Below are 23314 nucleotides of genomic sequence, written 5' to 3'. Positions count from 1 at the left end.
AGTAGAGTTAGAATTCAAATCCAGACAGTGCTACTTTAGGACCTGGGCCTTTGATACGATCAGAAAGTGGAGGGACAGGACAGAGGTGCGCGCAGAGTGGAGTGACAACTACAGAGCTAAAGCCTGTTAGGGTGTCTCACTGGGGCCCAGATGTCTAAGAAGCCTGGAGCAGAATGCAACAACTGGGCCAGAAAATGATGGAGGAGGGAGGAGGGAGATGTAAGAAAAATGAAGTTGTTTGATTTTTTTGTTTTGTTTTGTTTTGCAAGAGAACATTTATTGGGTACATTACAGAGGTAGAATAAGTAATTTATACAAGAAATGGGCTTAGGGAACAAGTTATGGAGGTAAAGGAAGGGCCCTTACAGCTTGGGAGTGAGGAAAGCTAATGGCAACGTGCAGTGGTGTTGGGGGGGGGGGGGGGGGCGGAGAGGAAGGGAAAGCCATATGTGTGCTCCCAGGATGAAGAGACCCTGAGTGTTGTGTTTTTTTGTTTGTTTGTTTGTTTGTTTGTTTTGTAAACAGTCTTGGCTTAGAGAAATAAGCTCAAAATATACAAAAAGAATAATCATCAGAGCAAACTGAAATGGTCCTCTATGTGTATAATCCATCGCTTTCGTTTCTGCTTTGGCCAGGGCAGAATGCTATGTTCAGCTACAATAATGTCCAAACATTCTTCTGTGGATTCTTCCAAAAAAGAAAGCCCAAGCTTTCTTTTGTAGCAAGGCTTACTGGCTCTTACATGGTTCTTAAACTGTTAGAATTATTTAATTGTCCTGCTCTAAATAGTCTTTCCCATGATAGCCAATATTTGAAAGTGAGTGAAACATAAAGGATGAATTTGTCCATTGATATGTCTTGCACATACACACACATCCGTGCATGTAAGAAAGACTTGCGAAGGTGTAAAGCTTGAACTCTGCAACCTTTTATACAACCTGTAGTATATTCAAGAAAAAAATGGAGTATATGTGGAGTCCATATGAGCAGGCCTATAGTATTGTGAGAGAGATGTGGGGATGAATTCCACAATGCAGTGGACTTGGATGAGCAAAAGGTACAGATATTTCATAAACGAATCCAATGGACCTCCCACCATCCGCACCCCAAACCATTTCCAAAAGATCTAAGCAAGTAATTTACCTTTGAAGACCTATTGCAAAGGCACAGGAACCAGAGCAGGGGTGGGAATCTGCTGCGCAGGACTGAAAACAATGAAGAGAGGCTAGGAAGTCTATTCCCCACGCCTCCGAAGGGAGCAGCCCTGCAGTTTGGTGATAAAGTAACTTCAGAGAAATGAGCCCATGGTCGGCATACTTCTGAGAGGGGTTTCCATATGGCAAGATGTGCTAAGAGAAGGCTGGATCATTTGGGCAAATTATCACCCAGGCTGCTTAACAGCTTAGCTGCTGTTCCAAGGCCACTAATTGTCACTGAAAATCGGATACCTTCCGAGAAGGAATTCTCCCTACAGGGACCTTTTAAAATGCTGAAAGAATGCGCAAGCAGCCTTCGTTTCCTTTCTCTCTGAAATGGCTAATGACATCCATTCATTGTTTAGTTTCCTGGGGCCTTTTAGTATACCATATAAATGAATTCTTAAAGAACTGTGCTTTTTCATGGATCTATTCACACCCAATCAAAAAGTAAGAAGGACAAAAACAAAAACCAAAGGCTGTTTTACATGGAAGTAAATAATTCCCGGTTAACAGCGCTGCCAAACTACCCTTCCACAATGCACACGATCTCTCCAAGGGTAGGGTCAGACACAGGCTTGTGATGTATCAAAATTAAACGTAATTATAGCAATGAATTCATTTAATCAATCAATTTCACCAGCGGTGGACAGGGCATAAAACTCCACACAGCTATCAATAGCTCTGATTACAGCTGGCTGTCAGCCAGAATTCCCCTGATCCATGTTAGTTAAATGCACATTAATCTGAATTTGGCAGTGTAATCAAGGACCTAACTGAACTGTGAAATTGAATTCTGCAGTAGAACATCATTTGACCATTTTATGCCAAGGCTGGAAAAATAGGGTTGGTGGGGGGAGGGGGGAGAAAGAAAAGAAAGGGGGGGAAATTCTGCTTCAGCATCTATTTGTCACTGTGGCCTTCTGTACCGGTGACAGGGAGGCCGTGGCTGGATTGTTCTGGACCGAGCGGTGTGTGTGTGTGTGTGTGGGGGGGGGGGGGGTGGGGACCTAATGCTTTAAGGTATCTACTGAAGACCCTGATGCAGGATGCTTAGGAAGTAAGTGAAGTTCCGGATGGTCAGGCAATTGCTGGATTTCCAAACTGCATAGAGCAGAAAGTCATTCACCATATTTAGTGTTTTTTGCAAGCCAGTCTCCCACACCATGACATTGGATTCCTACTTAGGCACATAGGAATTTACACTTTATGACACAGAGTTGGAAGAGTCATGCCCTTCCCCGCCTTACAAAACATACGGCAAGCTCACACCGAGAGAGTTCAGACAAGAGGCTTATGGTCTCTACAAATAGGCAAACCCTAGTAATTTAAAGAAATGAATAAACCTGTGACCTCCTGGATCATAGGCCGATGCTCAGTTACTGAGCAACACCGCTGGACTGTCTCAGCTTCTTGATGGTAAAAGAGATGAGCTTGAGTTCTTCTAACTTGGTTACTGTCTACAGGATGCTTAGCACAGTGCTAGCATGGAGTCACCCTCAGCAGCACATCGCAGCCGCCATCCATCCACCTACTGCACACGTAGACTGATGCACATAGGCTCTGTGCATTACTGACTTAATCCTCGCACACATGATAAGACAGGGATGCTCTTTATCCCCATTGTATAGATAAAGAAGTAGAGGCACAGGCAAGCAGTTTATCCACCCAGTTATAAGGTTCAATATCAGGACTCAAACTCTGGGAGCCTTAGCTGCCAAAAAGTCCTGGAGAAGCAGGAGCCATAGAACAGTTGTTCTCAACTGGGGCTGCGTTTGCTCCGCCTGCCCCCCTGGGACATTCGGCAGTGTCTGGAGACATTTTGGCTATTACAAGTGAGGGATGCTACTAAACACCCTACTGTGCCCAGGACAGCCCCCCACAACAAAGAATTATCAGGCCCTAAACGTGCATAGTGTCGAGATTGAGAAATCCCGCTATAGAGTGAGACAGGACGATGCAACCCAGGGGAACCTCATTGCTGCAGTTGTCAAAAGGAGCCTGTGAGGCTTGGTCCCCACAGACGCTATTCCTATGCCATTCAGGGATGTAGCCAATGTCGGTGAAGGGGCTGAGCCTAGAAAGCGGGGTCCCAGCTCTGCTCTGAGCTGACTGACCCAGCTGTTGTTGAGCCTCTCAAAGCCTCATCTGGATGAAGAGGGCAAGAGAGCCTGCTTAATAGGGCTGCGTGGTGCAAGGCAGCACAGAGAGTGCTCAGAACTGGCAGAGCTGTGATTTTGTTGGGGGCTTCAAATGGAGACAGAGCAGCAAATGGATGTGCTGAGCCAGACAAGACACTCTGGCCGGCAACTGCTTGGTGCCTGGAGAGCATCAGAATGAGCAAAAACAAATGCATGGGGACAATATCTCCAGCCATTTTCCCTCCCTATGCAGCAGACTTGCCTGCAGGGGAGCGTGGACAGTGTTCTCCCTCCACAGGTGGCCCTTTTGATAGTTCTGAGGGCTGAATGGTACTACATGGCTTTTGTGTGGCTTCCTATTTCCTTTGTAAATCCTCACCGGAGGATATGTTGTGCTTTTTCTTATTGTTGATTCTATTACAGATGTCCCTCACTTTTCCCTCTTTGCCTCCCTCCACCCTGTCTCAACCCCTCATAGTCCTTCAGCACATTATTGTCTGTGTCCATGAGTTATGCATATAAGAATATGCGGGGTTTTTTTTTTTATTGATTTGAGAGAAAGAGGGGATGAGAGAAAGAGAAACATTGATTGGTTGCCTCTTGTAGGTGCCCTGATTGGGGTTTGAACTCACAGCCTGGATATGTGCCCTGACCCAGAATCGAACCTGCAAACTTTTGGTGCACAGGGTGATGCTGAGCCATCCAGCCAGAGCTAGTTTTATATTTTCTTAATTTTTGCTTAAGCCCCAGCAAATCATTCAAAAATAGGAAGATGTATGCCAATATCTATGGATTTCATAACATCCTCGATTCCTGTTACATTAATAGAAAAATTAGGTAGGTAGAACATACTGGAGGAGGGTTTTGTGTGTTTTTTTAAATTGTGGGTTAACAGTATTTCTTTTCAATTTGGCCAAATGTTGTCAAACTCATGTCAAATACACGCCCACACACACCTCATTTTTGCTCTATCTGGAGATTTACATGAGATTTGTGCTTTTTCTTATTATTGGAGATGTGAGCATGACCCCCCCCCCCCGCACACACACACACACACATACACAAATCATATTTGATCCAAAATAGCCAAAATAATCCTGAGAAAGAACTGGAGGTGTCACATTTCTTGATTTCAAACTATATTACAAAGTAAGAATAATCAAAACACTATAGTATTGGCATAAAAACAGACACATAGATCAGTGTAATAAATAGAGAGCCCAGAAATATGGTCAATTAATTTATGATAAAGGATATAAGAATATGCAATGGGGAAAAAATAGTCTGTTCAATAAATAATGCTGGGAAAACTGATTAGCCATGTGTAAAAAAAAATAAATAAAACTGGACCCTAATCTTATAACATACACAACATCAACTAAAAATGGGTTAAAGACTTGAATGTAAGACCTGAAATCATAAAGCTCCTACAAGAAAACACAGGGGACAAGCTTTTCAACATTGGTCTTGGCAATAACTTTTTGGATTTAGCACCAAAGGAAAAGGCAACAAAAGCAAAAATAAACAACTGGGACTAAATTAAACTAAAAAAGTTTTGCTCTGCAGAGGAAACTACCAACAAAAATGAAAAGGCAACCTATGGAATGGGAGAAAGTATTTGTAAACCACATATCTGATAAAGATAAAACCAAATATCTGATACAAATATCTGATATTTGTATCCAAAATATACAAGTAATTCAAACAATCAGCTAGAAAAACACACATACCACAAAACCCACAAATAACCCAATTTAAAAAAATGGGCAAAGAATCTGAATAGACATTTTTCTAAAGAAGACATACAAATCTCCAACAGATACATAAAAAGGTGCTCTTCATCACTAATGACAAATACCAGAATCATCAGAAAACTATAAATCAAAACCACAATGAGATATCTTTCAGTTGTTAGAATAGCCATTATCAAATAGACAAGAGATTTAAAATGTTAGCAAGGATGTGGGGGGAAAGTACCATTGTAACTATTGATGGGAATGTAAACTGGTACAGCCACTATGGGAACTAGAATAAAGGTTTTCAAGAAATTAAAAATAAAACTACCACTTCTGGATATATATTCAAAGGAAACACCATCTTTATGTGGAAGAGATAACTATACCCCCATGACCAATGCACTATTAACAATAGTCAAGGTATGGAAACAAGTCATGTGTCCATAAACAGATGAATGGTTCAATAAAATGTGGATCAAGAAAATATATATACAATAGAATATTATTCAGCCTTAAAAGAGAAGAAATAATTCTGCCATTTGCAATAAATGAGAGTACCAGCCAGGCATTGTGATAAGTGAAATATTACTTATATGTAGAATCTTTTTTTAAAAAAAAGGTAGAAATCAAAACAAAGAATAGAAAAGTGATTGTCAGAGACAAGGGTGAGGAGGGAGAAGTTGGTAAAGGGTACAAATCTTTAGTAATAAGATGAATGAGGTCTGAGGATCTAATGTATAACATGATGATGATAGAATTCTACTGTATAATTAAATCTGCAAAGAGATTAGAACTTAAATGTTCGCCCCCTGATAAAAGTAAATATGTAAGGTGATGGATGTCTTAATTATGTCAGAAGAGAATAATTTCACAATGTTTACATATATCAAATCATCATGTTGTAAATTTTAATTATCTTTAAATTTTGTCAATTATACCTCAGTGAAGCTGAAAAACATTCTTTACTGTTACATAAAGTAACCACTGCTGTTCAAAACCTGCGGACATTACCAGGTTCAGGTATGGAATGTGTTGATTCCCTTATTTCACTCTAGAACTACAAAGGGGTTCCCTCAGGTGAGTGATATGCACAGGAAATCTAATAAACTATCTCATACATCATGTGTATGAGCTTTCTGTGTTGGTCAATTAGACAGACCTCTTTTCCAACAATTGCCCTGGTAAGAACATAAGAAGTAAAGGCAGTCATGATACCTTGATCATGGGAGTTCAAATAACTCACATCGTGAGATGAAAAACATTCTCAATATTTAAATTTTAACTAGATGTATATATTTCAGTTCTTTGTTTCTCATTTTATGTATTGGAAACTAAAGTGAGAGTTTTTTCTGTTGTTGTTTTTTTTTTTTTTTCTTTAAAGTATGGTTAAAGTCACTACTAGCATGACTTCAACACATTGGGTTGGGTTTATGAGAAATAGTAAGCAAAGAAAAATATTGACTATCTACAATCAATAAAACAAGCAGTCGGACATCCCCTAAGGGGACATCCCCCCAGGGCTCTCCTCCCATCAAGTTGCTGAAGAGAGAGTTTGGTACAGCATACATGATCACGCTACTAGAAGTCACGTCCCTCTCAACTAGTCTGAGACCTCTATGGAATCCACAGCCCACCACCAAATGCCCCATTTTCACTTCGCCATGCAGCTGAGGTAGCAGGAGCATTTCTAAGCTACCATGGGAAAATAAACCACTTGCACACTCTCCAAGGTATTGTTCCAAGTGAGTACGTTCAGGTTCAGGAACTGCTACAACAGTGGTCCCCAAATTTCAAAGAGAATTTGCAGCAGCTGACATTTAAACTTATTTTTTAACCAACAAAGGAGTTACAACAAAACAAAAGAAAATAAAAAGCACAGAAAAAGGCCCAGCAACCAGCTTCTATCTATCATCCCCAAATTTAAAACAAACAAAAAAGATATTTCAAGACAACAATAATAGAAAGAACATACTCTCAAATGAAGAATTGTCCCTCAGGTGGAATAAAATATTAACTTTATTAAAAACTTACCGCATTATCCTGATTTTTTTTTCCTTTTCAGCAGAGCCACATACATTTTTTTCAAAATGCAGGAATCACTGTATTATTCCATCTAACGATCTACAATCATATACTCCTTCACAGAGACGTTACGATAAATGCAATGTGCTCATGTTGTACTAGGTTCTCTTTCAAATAAACACGATTTTTTGCCTTTTAACTAGAAACCCCATAGAGGATTCCCCACAGACCTTTACTTTAATGAATAAATGTGTCTTGCCCTAAATTTTCGGCTCTCGGGGCTTGGGGATGGAAATCAGAATTTCCATATGGATTCTCACTTACAAGGCAACCCAGCACTTGAGAATCTGACTATATAAGAAGGCGGTGCTCTCACCACCTTGGTGGAGGGTCCCCCACTCTGGAGGCAAGGAGGCAGAGGACGTTACCTTGGCAATGCACATTGTGGGCTCGGACAAACGAGGGTAGGTGTAGGAGTTGTACGAGTGTCCCTGGGGGTGGGTTTTAAATGCACTTGCTCCGAAGGGCATCATCGGTTCCTGGAGCCCCGAACCCGACCTGGACCTCTGCCGCATGGCGGGCTGTGGGCTGGTCTGATTCAGGTACGATGACTTCGGCCTCCGGTCGTAGTCATCCAGGCTGGGCCCCCATTCGCTCTCGCTGTAGGCCAGGCTCTCCTTGGAGCAGCCGCCGGTCCCTGCAGTTCTGGAAGGCGTGAATTGGAACGGGTAATCCAGAGGCGAGCTGCTCGAGGCCCTCTGGTACTCCCACTTGAGGTCACTGTAGTCACTGGGTTTGCTCAGTGAGTCCAAGTGTGTGTGATAATCGATGGGGAATCGGGCCAGGTCGGATTTCAGAGGCTTCATGTCAGAATAGTAGGCTTCCCCGTGCTTCATTTTCATCACGTGCCCATTCTGCTTGGCCGCATGGCTGCCTTTATAAAACGGATCCAGATCGTCTCCATAGAGACTCTTGTCGCGGTACCTGTCGGTGGAGTAGTCGGCGGTGGTGTCGGATTCGCTGGAATACTGTGAGAAGGTGATGAAGCCGTTCTCTTCCCGGTGGCCTGGGCCATGGCCCGCGGCGCCCTGGTCCGGGGTGGGCGGGCTCTCTTTCCTTAGGGAGTTGGAGCGGGTCACCGAGATGTTGTCGAAATCCTCCAGGAGGCCGTTGATGGAGGATTCCTGGCAGGGTTTGTTTCCTCGAACGATTGTCTGGGAATAATAAAGAGAATACTGTTTAAAGCAAACAATTGATAGCGGAATCCCATGCCCACCCCATCCAATTTAAACCAGAGGAAAACAGACCCCAGAGGAACATATCATTAAAAATGATTTAAAGCCCTAGTTGGTTTGACTCCGTGGATAGAGCGTTGGCCTGCGCACCGAAGGGTCCCGGGTTTGATTCCAGTCAAGGGCACATACTTTGGTTGCAGGCTCCTGCGGGGCCAGGGCCTTAGTCTAGGTGCATGCAGGAGGCAACCAGTCTGTGTTTCTCTCACATCCATGTTTCTCTGTCTTTCCCTCTCTCTTCCACTCTCCCTAAAAATCAATGGAAAAATATCCTCAGGTGAGGACCAACAAAACAAACCAACAAAAAAACTTAAAAAATTAAAAACCAAAAAAACTGTTGATTGACTTCAGTGGTGAAATAAAATATTTAAATAATAATCTCAAATTGTAAAACTTTCCTTACCTATCTCAACAGAAAGATCAATTAAACATCAAAAACCATTTAGTGGAAGGTGGCCAGTTGGGGGGAAATGAGGACATTTGCAATAGTGTCAACAATAAGAATGAAGGGGAAAATGGAAAAGAAAGCCATTGAGGAGACTATTTTTGGCTAGCATTATCTTATTTACCAGTTCATGGGAAATCCCTCTGCTTAAATAATCAACCCTAACCACCTAACAATAAGCTGGTGTTATAATTTTAACAGTCTATAATTGTTTGGTTGTAAAAGGAGTTTTATTATGTTTTTATATTCATTATCCAGATTATTCGCAAACCCAGTAAACATTGTTACTTGAATAGTAGCACACCCAGAAATTTTGCACTTTTTATTTTTTACCTTTTCATGGGAGACGCATAACAATTGAAGTTATAGATTTTCTAAAAGAAAACAGAACTTTCTGAACTGTAAACAGGGAGCAGCATGAAAATCACTCATGTGATTTAATTCATGATCAAATGTGATGTTTTATTAAGTATACTAGAGGCCTGGAGCACAAACATTTGTGCACTTGGGGGGGTTCCTCAGCCTAACCTGTGCCCTCTCGCAGTCTGGGACCACTCGGGGGATGTCCACCTGCTGGCTTAGGCCGGCTCCCCTTCAGGGTGGGGGCCCCACTGGGGTGTCTGGCCAGCCTGGGTGAGGGGCTGATGACTGTTTGCAGGCTGGCCACGGCTCCCGGTGACCCAAGCTCCCAGCCCCTCCTTTTTTTCTTTTTTTTTCAGCACCTCCTTGAGCGGAGGGAAGCAGGTATCTGGGATTTATTTATCTTCTATAATTGAAACTTTGTAGCCTTGAGCGGAGCTCAGCGCCGGCAGGGCAGGTGGGAAGCTTGGCTTCCTCCATTGCTGGGGCAACCCAAGCCTCCTGTTCACTCCAGCTCCGTGGCTGCCGCCATCTTAGTTGGGTTAATTTGCATATTTGCTCCTGATTGTCTTGTGGGCATGGCTTGTGGGTGTAGTGGAGGTATGGTCAATTTGCATGTTTCTCTTTTATTAGATTAGATAACTGCAATACTTGTTATGGCCACAATTCTGTGTAGCATCATCACTGAATTTTGGGGGCTTGGTAATGAGGTAGGTGTACCTGACTCTTGGTGACAAATTGTGAAGCCCACACGCTCCCTTTAATGGACCTAAATAGAACCGGAATACCAGGAACAGAAGGAAGTCACAAACCACTTACAAAGCCAGTGGGCTGCACCTTGATGATGACATGGTTTGCAGCAAAATATGTTGGGGGCGGACAAAAGAACAAAGAACAAAGTGTTGTGGCTTCAGACTTCCAGGATTTTAAGATAAAAATGTCTTTGAGCAAATAGCAAGGAGTTCAACACCATCTCAGTCAGTACAATAGGAAGAAGATTTTAAACTGGGGGAAAGCCAAAGTTATCCAGAAAATGTTTTCCTAGATCAGTGATTATAAAACTATACATAATGGCCCAGCTGGTATGGCTCAGTGGTTGAGCATCGACCTATGAACCAGGAGGTCACGGTCAATTCCCAGTCAGGGCACATACGATTGCATGCTTGATCCCCAGTGTGGGGCATGCAGGAGGCAGCAGATCAAAGATAATTTCTCATCATTGATGTTTCTATCTCTCGCTCCCTCTCCCTTCCTCTCTGAAATGGACATATATATCCATTTCACTATGGATATATAGTGAAAGACAAGGTCTTGTCCCATTCTCCAAATTAGCCCTGGACTAATACTTTTGGTCTCTACCATTTTCCTTTGAATAAACTTTTAATTTTTGAATAGTTTTAGATTAACAGAGTAGTTGCAAAGAGGATAGAGTTCTCACATCCTTCACCCAGTTTCCCCATTGCTAACACCTTGCATTGCTATTAACTAAACTCCACAATTGATGCAGATTTCATTCACCTTTTTCCTAGTGTTCTAGGGTCCCGCCCAGTACATGTCATTACATATATTTGTCATGTCTCCTTTGGTCTGTGACAAAATTTCATACTTGCCGTGTTTTTGATGACCTTGACAGTTTTAAGAGGTACTGGTCAGGTATTTTGCAGAATGTCCCTCAATTGAGGGTGTCTGAAGTTTTGCTCATGATTACACAGGGGTTATTGGTTTTGGGGAGGAAGACCACAAAGTAATGAACCAGTTTCATTACATCATATCCAGGGTACACAGCACCAACATGACTTATCGCTGATGATGCTGACCTTGATCACCTGGCTGAGGTAGTGTCTGCCAGTTTTCCACACTGTGAAGTTACATTATCCCACACCCTTTCCATATTTCACTCTTTGGAAGTAAGACAGTGCAGCCCATACTCAAGGGAAGAGGAGCCAAGCCCTTAAGAGGAGGGTATTTTGAATTCTTATGCACAGGGGTCTTATCTATTCTCCATATTTGCTTATTTATTCAATCATGTATTTGTATTAATATGAATGGAATCATGGATACTTATATTTGGGGTTATAAGCCAATGCTATGTTACTTGTGTTGTTGCTCAAATGGTTCCATCTTTGGTTATTGAGAATTCTCTAAGGCTGGCTGCTATGTCACTTTGACAAGTCCCCCATCCTTTTCTTTCTTTTTTTTTTGAATACTTCTTACTTTCTGTCACTCTAATATTCTCAAGGCTTAACTTGTATTGTCCCTGCTTTGCCCTAAAATCAGCCATTATCCCAAGGAGCCTTGTTATTGGAGAATGATATTAGAAACTAGAATCTGGATGCCGGGTGTGTCATAGCTTCCTGGCCCTCTTATGTACATGATGAGAAAATGTATACATGTATACTTACACAGGTAAATGCACACTTCTATAGTTATATCTACCCATCTGTGTCTATATTAAGCTAAACATGAATTTATACTATTGTCTCTGAACCTAGTCTAGTACCAGCATGGTTCATTCTAGCTTTCCCCTTATCTGTAACTGCCCCTCCCCCTGGTTCTGACAGTGAAAAACCTGGATCTCACCACCTGTTACTCATTTACTTATTCAATCCCAGTATACATGTACAGAGGCTTCTGAATATTGACCCATACCAGCATGGGAAACAACAGCCAGCCAGAGTATAGTTCTTATATAGAGTTCTTTTTTACTTTGGTCTTACAGTTTCCGTTCAAAACACTGTTTTCCAAAGTTACTTTTCCCCCCACACTCCCTTTAATGAGATTATGTTAGTCAGATATAGGTAATAGTTAGATTTTTTTTGGGGGGGGGGGCGGTGGTCACAGTCTGCATTCCATCCTGGGATCCTCTGATCTTCTGGTCGACTTAAAAAATGCATGCATCAGTGCACTCTTTGTGCTGGAAAGTTCTGTGGGTATTGACAAATACAAAGCATCATGTATTCACCATTACAGTGCCATACAGATTAGTTCCCCTGCTAACCCCAAATATCCTGAGCTTCCCTTAGTCAGACACTACCTTCTAAAACCCTTGGTATCACTGGCCTTTTTTTGCATCCTTGTTGTTTTGCCTCTTTTGGAATATTATATGAATGAAATTACACACTCTGGAGACTTTTGGTCTGTCTCCTTTCACTTAGCATAAGGCATTTGAGGTTTATCCAGGTTGTTCTGTGAATTAATGGCATATTTTTTCATGATTACTTTTTATCACTGAATAGTGTTCCATTATATATGTTGTGGTTGTATATGGGAGGGTATAAATTGATTGGCTGATTGCCAAAGTTAGTGATATTCTGTTGGAGCCTTCCCCAGACAGTGGTATATGTATGTGTGTATGTGTGTATGTGTATGTATGTGTGTGTGTGTGTGTGCTTCTTTGACCAAGTACTCTCACTTCTAAGAATATATTCTAAGAAACATGAAACACCAATCAGAAAGAATGTATGCACCCCTATGTTCATAGCAGCGCAATTTACAAGATCTGGAAACTGCCCAAGTGCCCATCAGTAGATGAATGGATAAAAAAGCTGTGGTATATTTACACCATGGAATGATATGCAGCAGTGAAAAAGAAGGCTCTCTTACCCTTTGAGACAGCATGGAAAGACCTGGAGTAATTATGCTAAGTGAAATAAGCCAGACAGAGAAATACAAGCATTACATGATCTCATATATGGAATCAAATGAACAAAATAAACTAAGAAACAATACAGAAGCAGGAGTTCCAACATGGTGAAATCTGTTACAGTCTTCATTTTGGTTAAACATAATAAATATTACACCTTCATAGGAAACAGGAAACTGTTAAACAGTATGGCTCCCAACAGCCAACTATAACATCATTTTCTCAGAGCAGCAATGTTTCATGCTCACCCCAACAGATAAATGTAGAGGAATAATACATGTGAATAGGGAAGAGTGAGCAGCCCAGGAAGGGGAAAAGATGAAATGGGCATCTTTTAATGCATTCAATATGAATGCTAATAATTCACCCTCAAAAATATCATGTCTATTTGAGCAGCTTCCTATTGCATTTCAGGTGTATTTTACCTGTTTACAACCTCTCTTTCTATTTGCTCAGGATGCTCTCCAAACCCTGTTAGACACATGTACTGTTACTCTCTGTGGTTTTAAACGGTTGGTCTCCTCTTCACTATTATTTGCAGGGATTTTTAAGAAAATAGCATCAGTTTGTTTATATCACAGCATACCAACTAAAAGTCTTTTTAGCCAGAATTCTGGATAGAAGTTACCCTGTGCATATTCTTATTCTCGCTTATGAACAATAGGCAGGTGACGCAAAGAAAATGACATAAGAAATTCATGGTAGCTTTCTGGCGTTTTTCATCCCAGGCATCTGTGTTAACGGATGGGCCACATGAACAATGACTGTAAGGTGTGCGAAGGTCTTTAAGTATCTACTGAATTATCAGACCTATTTGAAAAAATCCTTCTACAAAAAATATTATCCAGACCGACTCTGAACTTGCCAAATAATAGTTAACTATATTAGAATTTTTCATATTTAATGTTATCTTTGGGTCTATATCCTAGGAGGGGGGGGAAATCATTTCTCTAAATGCTATCTGTCTTAGCATTTCAATTAATCTTTTCTGTCTACCTTCATGTTTCCCACCTCTGCATACATGAAATATTCAGGTCTAGGACCACAGAATCATTTCCAGTATTTTAATGGTGGAAGGAATCTAGAGACCATCTAGGTCATCTTCTCCTTTTATTGAGCAAAACTGACTCAGTTGACTTTGCCAACTGGTATGACACAGACCTGGGATTGAAACCCAAGTCCACTTTCTCCCAGTCTAGCTTTCTTCCCAAGGTTCTCTTCAGGCTCTTGAGCTAACGAAATTAGCACCAGTTGGCAATGCAAAGGTTTGATGTGTGATATCATAACCCCTCAAAAATGGGTCAATGACCACTGTCAGCAGGTGCTAGCAGAGCCAGTGCCATCAGCGCATGGGAGCGGTGGCAGCAGGAGCAGGGCTACCAACAGACAGAGGACTGGGGCCATGGCGGGAGGGGCTGGGAAGGGGCACAGAGGACTGGCCAAGACCTGTCCCTGTGCCCACGGTGGCCCACAGTTCCTTTCAAGGTGCACAAATTTGTGCACTGGGCCCCTAGTGCATATATATGCATATAAGTTTGTTGGTTGATCTCTTCCCACCCACCCATCCACTCACCCACTCCCACCTTCCCTCTGAGATTCAAAGTTTGTTCCATACTTCTATGACTCTGCATCTATTTTGTTTGTTAGTTTATTTTGTTCATTTGATTCCGTATATGAGTGAGATCATGTAATGCTTGCATTTCTCTGTCTGGCTTATTTCACTTAGCATAATTACTCCAGGTCCTTCCATGCTGTCTCAAAGGGTAAGAGAGCCTTCTTTTTTACTGCTGCATAGCATTTCATGGTGTAAATATACCACAGCTTTTTTATCCACTCATCTACTGCACTTGGGCTGTTTCCAGATCTTAGCTATTGTAAATTGCGTTGCTATGAACATAGGGGTGCATACATTCTTTCTGATTGGTGTTTCGTGTTTCTTAGAATATAATCCTAGAAGTGAGATTAGTCAAATGGCAGTTCCACATTTAGTTTTTTGAGGATACACCATACTGTTTTCCATAATGGCTGCATCAGTCTGCATTCCCACCATCCAGAGAAGTATGTTGAGTTCATATACAAAATTATAGTGGTAAACTTCATAAATAGAATTCTTTATATTTGTTATATTTGTTTATATTTATAAATATAAATTCTTTATATAAATTATTATAAATATAAATTCTTTATATTTATAATGCGGAAGTAGAAATATTAGTATTGGTATGAGCTAAATGCTATTAAGAAAAAAAAAATAAAGACTATCCACTGAGGGGGAAAAAACATTTTTAAAAAACAATGTAATATTTGTTATCTTTGTTTTGAATCTTAGGCTCATAGCAATATGATATTGAGCAACTTACTTAATGTTTTAAAGCCTCAGTTTCTTAATACATAAAATGGCAAGAACAAACCCTTATAGCATTATTTTGATGATTCAATGAAATAATTTGTGTGAAAAGCAGGCATGATTCTTCGCATACAGTAAGTACTAATAAATGGTAATTATTTAACAATTTTATGGGTAAAATTTACTTTTAAATTAGGCTGATAATAATTTAGGTAAAAAAAGAAGTTGCAAGCAACATAAAGAAGGAATAAATCTCAGCTTCATATGTCGAATGTAAAAGGATAATTGATGTAGAAGACTTTAAAAATGACTATTAGTAATTTTAGATACAAATGTCTTAAATTTAAACAGATGTATTTCAAAATAATTACAACTGTTAATATATATTCAATACTACTCATTAGATCTAAAACAATGAAATACTTTCAAATCATGATTAACACTCTGTTATCTTTTTAAAAATGTAAAGTCTGAGTCACAAATATTAACAAAGTTAGATTCTCAATATTGAAACTATATATATATATATATATATATATAAAGGTTAATAGAAAGGCAGTAAAATATTGTAAGTAGTCATCTCTAAGTGGGGAGACTAGGGTGATTTAAATTTTAGACAGGTACTTTTCAAACTTTAATGTGCAAATTACCTGGAGATTCTGTTGAAGGCAGATTCTAATCCAATTGGTCTCAGGAGGGGGCCTGAGGTTCTGGATCTCAAACAAGCTCCCAGGCAACAACCCAGCTTGTCTGCTAGTTACTGTTAACTCAATGGGGTTATTGTATTTTCCAGATGTTCTACAATCAGGATTACTTTCATAATGAAAATGTTAAACTGAGATTGCTTTTTCAGTATAGTGGGATTTTATATTTTATATATAGAAAGAGTGTAGTGTTAAATATATTTTAATATGTACATACAGTGTTGAATATATAGGTACATATTATGTTAAAATTATATGATGTTATAGTTGGCTGTTGGAAGCCATACTGTTTAAGTTTCCTGTTTCCTATGAAGGTGTAATATTTATTATGTTTAACCAAAATGAAGACTGTAACAGATTTCATCATGTTGGAACTCCTGCTTCTGTATCATCATGATCTTACTGTGAAGCTCTGAATCTCAGAATTATTCATGAATAAAACCCGAGTACCATAGAAGGGAGGTGTGGTTGCAGGCATTTGAAAAGAAGAAAATTTTATCTATAATTTAAAAAAAATCAAAGATACGAAAGCATAGAGTTTCTTGAATCTCCTTTTTAGTGTTTGAAATGTTTACTGATGGTATAAACGGATCACTCTTAAGAAAGCACGTGCCATTCCCTCTTGCAATGAAAACTACTAAGTCAGTGTTAGGAAGAAGGGGCTTGCATGATGTAAGTGTTTATTAGACATAAATTGTTGACATGCCCCACTCCCTGGGTTTTTAAAAAGAAGGGTCTATTGTTCCTTCAGATTACCACTTGTTCTGATCAATGGCACATGCACTTTCTGAGCAGCACTTCAAAACATATGAAGAAGTGGAAAATTAGGTCTCTGAATGGTTTGCCTCAAACCAAGAAAAGTTCTATTGGGACGGTATCCACAAATTACCTGAAAGATGAAGGAAATGTGTAGCTAGCAATGGACATTACTTTGAATAAAGCACTTTTAACGTTTCTATTGAAAAAATAAATAAATAAATAAAAAGAAGGGTCTAATAGCCTTATCTAATCAGGAAGACCAGTTAAAGGAGAGCGGAGGCAGTATTTGTTTCTCTGGCATGGGCTCCCCTTTAAGGAACCAGAAGTGGCAGACCGGTATTCATGAAATCTAAACGTGCGGAATTTTACAACACAGTTTAACCAGGCTTCAAAATGTAAGAACCACTGTTTATTACTGTCAGTATCTGATGCTTATTAAAGCAAGATTGTGCAGTTTTATAGAGATCAATAGTAGAATAACTGCAAGAGGATCAGTGAATTTCATGCTGCAGAACAGCCAGGCACTACAAAGAATCAATGTAACCCAATCTATCTGAGGTGGACGCCACGGTTCTCACTGTCTTTCCATTGTGCATGGACTGGCTCGGCGTCTGTTCTGGCTCCCGGTGACAGTGGACATATTTCATGGCGCTCCTTCCTCGGGCTGTCGGCTGGTGATAAGCTATAATGGATCAGTCCCTAAGAACAGCTGTCTCCCCTTGTTCCCGGGAAGAGATGAAAAAATGCCTCTGCTCTCACAGGCTGTATCCACCTTGACAATAACGGAGTGTGTAATTAACAGCTTTGCCCTAATAAGACCTCACATTTCTTTTTCAAAAACAGTATCTTCCACCCTCCTCCAGAATGTGTTTCATTTTGTCTTTCTGGGTAAACACTTGCCAGGAGGTCAATGAGCTAAATTAGTCCCATGACTTGAGAACAAACCAGGACTCTCTCAGAAAGTATCTGCTTTTAACAATTTATCTAAACTCTTGCCCTGTTTGCGGGCAACGAATTCCCTTGTTTTTAGGAAAAAATGTGGCTGGAAACAGCTGAGAACATAATCACAGCAAACGAACACTTGATATGCTTGGATCCTTATGGGAAGAAAGACTTACTCGTGGCTGGCTTTTTTAAAGCCCAAAGACCTCAGATCTTCTATTTTCTTTCCATGTTCTACATACCACTTCTTTTGGTAACCATAGGGGGTGGGATGAATTGGGTGAATAATTGAGAATCACATATTCCAGGAAAATATGAGACTTAGGGCAGGTTATCTCAGAGTGGAGGTGGTGGTGCGGATTTCTAACCATTAAGACCCTTTTAAATAAATCGCAGAATCATGTCAATTATGTGGAATCTAAAGAAACCAACTCCTTTACTAACTAAAATTATTATGTTCTACGCAAATTACAAAAAAAGTAGGATGTATTTAAGAAAGGTTTTCTAAATTTCCTAGAAATCAAGATTTCCTCGTTAAGTTAATTGGAAAATGTTCTAGTGTTTGCCGTTTTCTCTGCTTCTTAAAGTGCAGAGAATTCAGCACATTTACTAGTATTGGCCAGTTCCATAGATGGACAATCCCTGAAGGCGACTTTCTATTTACTGTTAACTGGGCAAAGCAAATGTGGGCAGTTCATAGCCCTGGTTCTTGCTGCTTGGGATGTGAGGTGTCCAGGCTGAAGTCAACTCAAGGCAGATTGACCAAAGTATTTTATGTTTGCGTTAAAAGTCCATTGGAGACTGCGAATGCTGTAGTTGGAAATTTAGCTACTGTTTGCTGGCTGTTTCTCAGTTCAGTGTCTAGAGAACAATGATGTTTGCATTAGTAGTTCCACTCATTAATTTACTCATATAGTCAAACAAAGAATCATTTCTAAGCGCAGGGAGATCTCTGAGATACATGAGACAAGAATCCACAATATGTTTCTTAACTTGGGTAGTTAATAAATAGCATTTCATATTATTCTCCAAGCTTTCCATGTGCCATATTCATCTGACCTAGCCTGGGTTCCTCAAAGCAGAGCGAGACAATGGCCTGCATGTGAGTAGTATATTTTGGAAAGTGAGGTCCAGGGACAGGGATGACGGTGCAGCAGGAAGGAGGGAAGCCTGTTCAAGGGGAATTATCCAGCTGATTATCTGTGGACAATCAGGGCTCAGTGTTTTGAAAAGCTGTGAAGAGTGAGTCTCAGAGCTCAAGGGAATGAACATGGACGTAGTTATCAACCTGCCTCCAATCCCCTGCCTCAGAATGGCTGAGGGACACCCACAGGTGTCCCAGAGGGTGGCAGTAAAGAGATTGCCCTGCCCCAAAGCAGAGGCAAATGGTGAGACTGAGGTGAGTAGCAGTTGCCTCAGCAATGGCCAGAGTGAAAAAGGTGAGTCTAAAAAATGTGACACAAGAGGTAACCAATATACCTTTTCTAAACACTGATACATTGTACAATAAAAAATAAAAATGAACTAAAACAGGGTTTCCTTCTCTTCCCCTATGGGGCATAGATATCAGTACTTTTACTCAATGTGGCAATATGCTACGAGATGACGAGATTGACCACCAAAGGTCTGTGCTCTCCCCACTCCCCCACCCCCAACCAGAAGCCACATTTCCCAGAACTCTTTGCGTCTAGATGGACCACAGGACCAATTCTCACCCATGGGATTTGAGGAGGATGAGATGTGCATCATGTTCCTGGACAAAGTTACAAAGAATCCCTTTTCTTCTCTCTAGCAGGATGGATAAGATCTAGCAGGATACTCTCAGTGGTAAGGGGATGCCAGGGCCCAGCAAAAACTCACATTGGCTGTGTAGTGATTGAGAAATACACTCCTACCAGGTATTTTGTTGAGCTTATTTCCTGAGATGTAGCAGCTGGAATTACCTTAACGAATATATCATAATAACAACGATTATAGTGGATCCAGAATTCGAAAGCAGACCAGAAATTAAAGCAGGGGCACACTTTATCTTAGTATTTCCATCAAGTATGCCCAGGCTAATTCTTCATAACTGGCGATGGCCACGGAGCCCAGGATATCCACAGCAGCTTCAGAGATACCAAGGAGCAATTTGAGGTATGAACCCGACATGCACTGATAATGTGCTGGTAGAAAAAATGATATTGAGCACCTAATGCCTGAGACAGAGCACCGAGACCTTTGAATGGAACTGCTCATCCCAGCTTGATTTTAGGGTATCCGTAGAGCTGACCATGTATGAACAAATGTTGTATTTTTCCATAGTTCAGGGTGAGATATAAACTCATTCAGGGAGTAAAAGAAGGCACATTCACTAAAATGTATCACATAGGGCAGTGGTCAGCAAACTGCGGCCCCTGAGTGTGGCTCATCCACAAAATACCACATGCGGGCGTGCACGTACAGTGCGATTGAAACTTCATGGCCACACTCAAGGGGCCAAAGAGTCGCATGTGGCTTGCGAGCCGCAGTTTGCCGACCACTGACATAGGGGCCAAGCAATGCAGTTTGGTATTAGTCTCTGTGATAGATTGCCTGTGGAATAGGCACAATTACTCCCCCTCGCCATGCCACATGACTTTGTAGGTCTTTGTATTGGGAGGTAGTAGAATCTTGAACCTGGGATGGCCTGCATACACAAAAGAAAGTGGCAGAAGTGACCTTTGTCTGGTCTGCAAGAAGCCTTGCTAACTGCCACCCTCTCTGTCGCCTGCTCCTCCCAGATGAACAAGCTTGGGCTGGCCAGCTGCAGGATCTGAGATAAGCCAGGGCTGCTGACCGTCCTAGATTAAGGAGCCCACTTCATCTATGCACCGCTCTCCTTCACCCAGGCTAGAGCAGGGAGATGCAGAAGAAAGGAGACATAAAGAGCTAGAACCTAGGCCCCTTTGTACCAGCGCAGATGAAGCTGCCTGCTGGAGGAGGAAAGGCTTGTGTGCCTGTGGTGGGCAGTGGGAATCCTTGCTGTGGGAAGAGCAAGGGACATTATGTGAGTGGAAACTCACTAGAGATGAGTCGTGGGTGGCAGGCTGCTCCTGAATTGTGCTAATCATTAAACCCTCCATCTGCTTTTGCCCATAAAGGATGAGTCAGCATGAAATACAAGCAGGGGTATGGCCAAGCCTTATCTTTGAGTTCGTTTTAGATTTTCTTTATGGCTAAACTTATTTTAAACTGACATAGCCTTGTGGTTAGACGTTTGGTTCTATTTATCATCTCTATAAATGGGCATTTTAGTAATTATGCAAAGTTTCCTATCATCACTTACTTTTTTTTTTTTTATTTAGCCATTAAATATCAGTTTGCTTGAGCAAATTTCAGTTGTTTGTGTGGCTTTGACCACAGGACTTGCTCTGGCCAAGAGAATGCACACAAAGTGATGTCATGCCTATTTGAACCCCCAACTCTAGAGGTGGTGCAGCTTTGACCCTGCCCAGCTGCCATGCGAACAAGCCGGGGCTGGCTTGGGGGATGATGACACACTCGTGGAGCAGATCCGGGTGAGCCCAGCTGAGGCCATCCTTGAACAGCCTGCCTCCGGCCCTCTCAGCAGTTGAGTATACATACAGGCATGAGTGAGTCCAGATGAGACTGGAAGACATGCCAGCTGAGCGCAGCCTAAATTTGCAGAATTTGAGGAACAACAAGTGCTTACTGTTTTAAGAGCTATTAAAAAATATCATGGTAAGGTATTACATACCATTAACCATTTTAACTACGTTTAAATATATAATCCAGTGGCATTAGGTACATTCACACTGTTGTGCAACCATCACCATTATGTATTTCCAGAACGTTTTCATAGTCTCAAACAGAAACGGTACCCATTAAAAATAACTCTCCCTCCACTGCCCCCCATTTTCTAGGAACCGCTAATTTACTTTCTGTCTCTGTGAATTTGCCTCTTCTTGGTCCCTTATGTAAGTGGAATCATATAATATTTGTCCCTGTGTCTGGCTTCTTTCACTTAGCATAATGTTTTCAAAGTTCATCCATATTTTTTCCTGTCATCTGTTGATTACCTTTTGGTTATTGTGATTAACACTACTGTGAACACTGGTGTTCAAGTATCTGAATCCCTGCTTTCAATTATTTTGAGTACATAGCCATAAGTGGAATTACTGGGTCATACGGCAAGTCTGTTTAACCTTTAAGGAACCACAAAACTGTTTTCCACAGCAGCTACATCAGAGTACATTCCCATCAGCAGTGCATGAGGGCTCCAGCTTCACCACATCACTGGAACATTTATTTCCCACTATAATAATGTTTTAAAATAATAGCTATCCCAATGGATGTGAAGTGGGATCTCATAGTGGTTTTGATTTGCATTTGCATTTCCCCAGTGACTAGTGATGTTAGGCAGTTTTTCAAGCACTTACTTGTATATCTTCTTTGAAGAATGTCTATTCAAGTCCCTTGCCTATTGCTGAATTGAGTTGTTGATTTATGCTGTTGAATTGTAGGAGTTCTGGATATTAACACCTTATCAGATATTTGATTTGAAAATATTGCCTCCCTTCTGTGGCTTGGACTTCCACTCTCTTGGTAGTGTTCTTTGATACACAAATTTTTAAATTTTGACAAAGTTCAATTTATTGATTTTTCTTTTTTTGGTGTCTACTTTTTGAGTGTCATATCCAAGAAATCATTACCAAATCGAATGTTACAAAGTGTCCTCCCTACGTTTTCTTCTGAGTTTTATAGTTTTAGCTTTTATATTTAGGTCTTGATTCAAATTGAGTTCATTCCTATGTATATTGTAATAAGGTAAGGGTGCAAATTCATTCTTTTGCAATGTATATCACCCAGTTTCTCCAGCACCATTTGTTGAAAGTGTTATCCTTTCCCCAATGAATGGTCTTGGAACCCTTTTCAGAAATTACCTGATCACATATGCTAGTTTGTTTTGGGCTCTAGATTCTGTCTAGATGTTTATCATGCCAACTCCATATTGGTTTAGTTATTATTATTGTAGTAAATTTTGAAATCAGGAAGTATGAATCCTCCAACTTTGTTCTTTTTGAAGAATGTCTTGGCTACTTGATGTCCCTTGAGATTTTATATGAATTTGAGGATGGATTTTTCTATGTCTGCAAATAAACATCATTGAGATATTGATATGGATTGAATTGAAACATCATTGAGATATTGATATGGATTGAATTGAACACTGGATATCTTTCCATTTATTTATGTCCTCTTGAAGTTTCCTTCAGCGCTGTTTTGTAGTTTGGGCTGGGTTTTAAACTCTTTAACTTTGAAGTGCTTTGTTACACAACCTTACTTGTGGTAATAGATAACTTGATCCTTTATTGATAGGAGACCAGACCACTGACTCTAAACCTACCGATTTCTCCACTGGCTAGAAAGTTCCCAGAAAGGGACTAACCTTCCTTATTTGTAAAACAGATCATCAGGAAAACTACTTCTCCCCTGTCCTCTTGTTCCCATGAAGGGTCTTCACTGGAATAATGCTTTTGTCCTCTCTTATCTCCCCTACTCACTTGTCTGCATGTGACAGGGAACAGGGACCATGACTTACCTGATAAGGGAGAAAGGAGAAAAGTTAGGGCACAGGCATGGCTCAAGGGTAATTGCTTCCTTTTTTTTTCCCCCACAGTCTTTCTAGTATATTCTTGTATGGCTTATGCATTCTTCTACCTGACTTATGTATTCTTCTACTTC

General features: G+C 40.7%; 1 protein-coding gene across 3 annotated transcripts in view; it reads right to left on the bottom strand.

Moving 5' to 3' along the window:
* PAK5 (p21 (RAC1) activated kinase 5) overlaps window positions 1–23314 on the bottom strand; it is a 287427-nt gene that overhangs the window by 29845 nt on the left and 234268 nt on the right. For all 3 annotated transcript variants that reach the window (XM_081097391.1, XM_081097390.1, XM_081097389.1), the window contains exon 4: window positions 7524–8309. In XM_081097391.1, the coding sequence (XP_080953517.1) occupies window positions 7524–8309 (786 nt within the window). The remainder of the gene's footprint in view (window positions 1–7523; window positions 8310–23314) is intronic.

This window comes from Myotis nattereri (genome assembly GCF_964212035.1).
Source record: "Myotis nattereri genome assembly, chromosome: 8".
NCBI lineage: Eukaryota > Metazoa > Chordata > Mammalia > Chiroptera > Vespertilionidae > Myotis > Myotis nattereri.
Note: the sequence above shows the minus strand (reverse complement) of the source record. Positions and strands in the feature narration are given on the sequence as shown.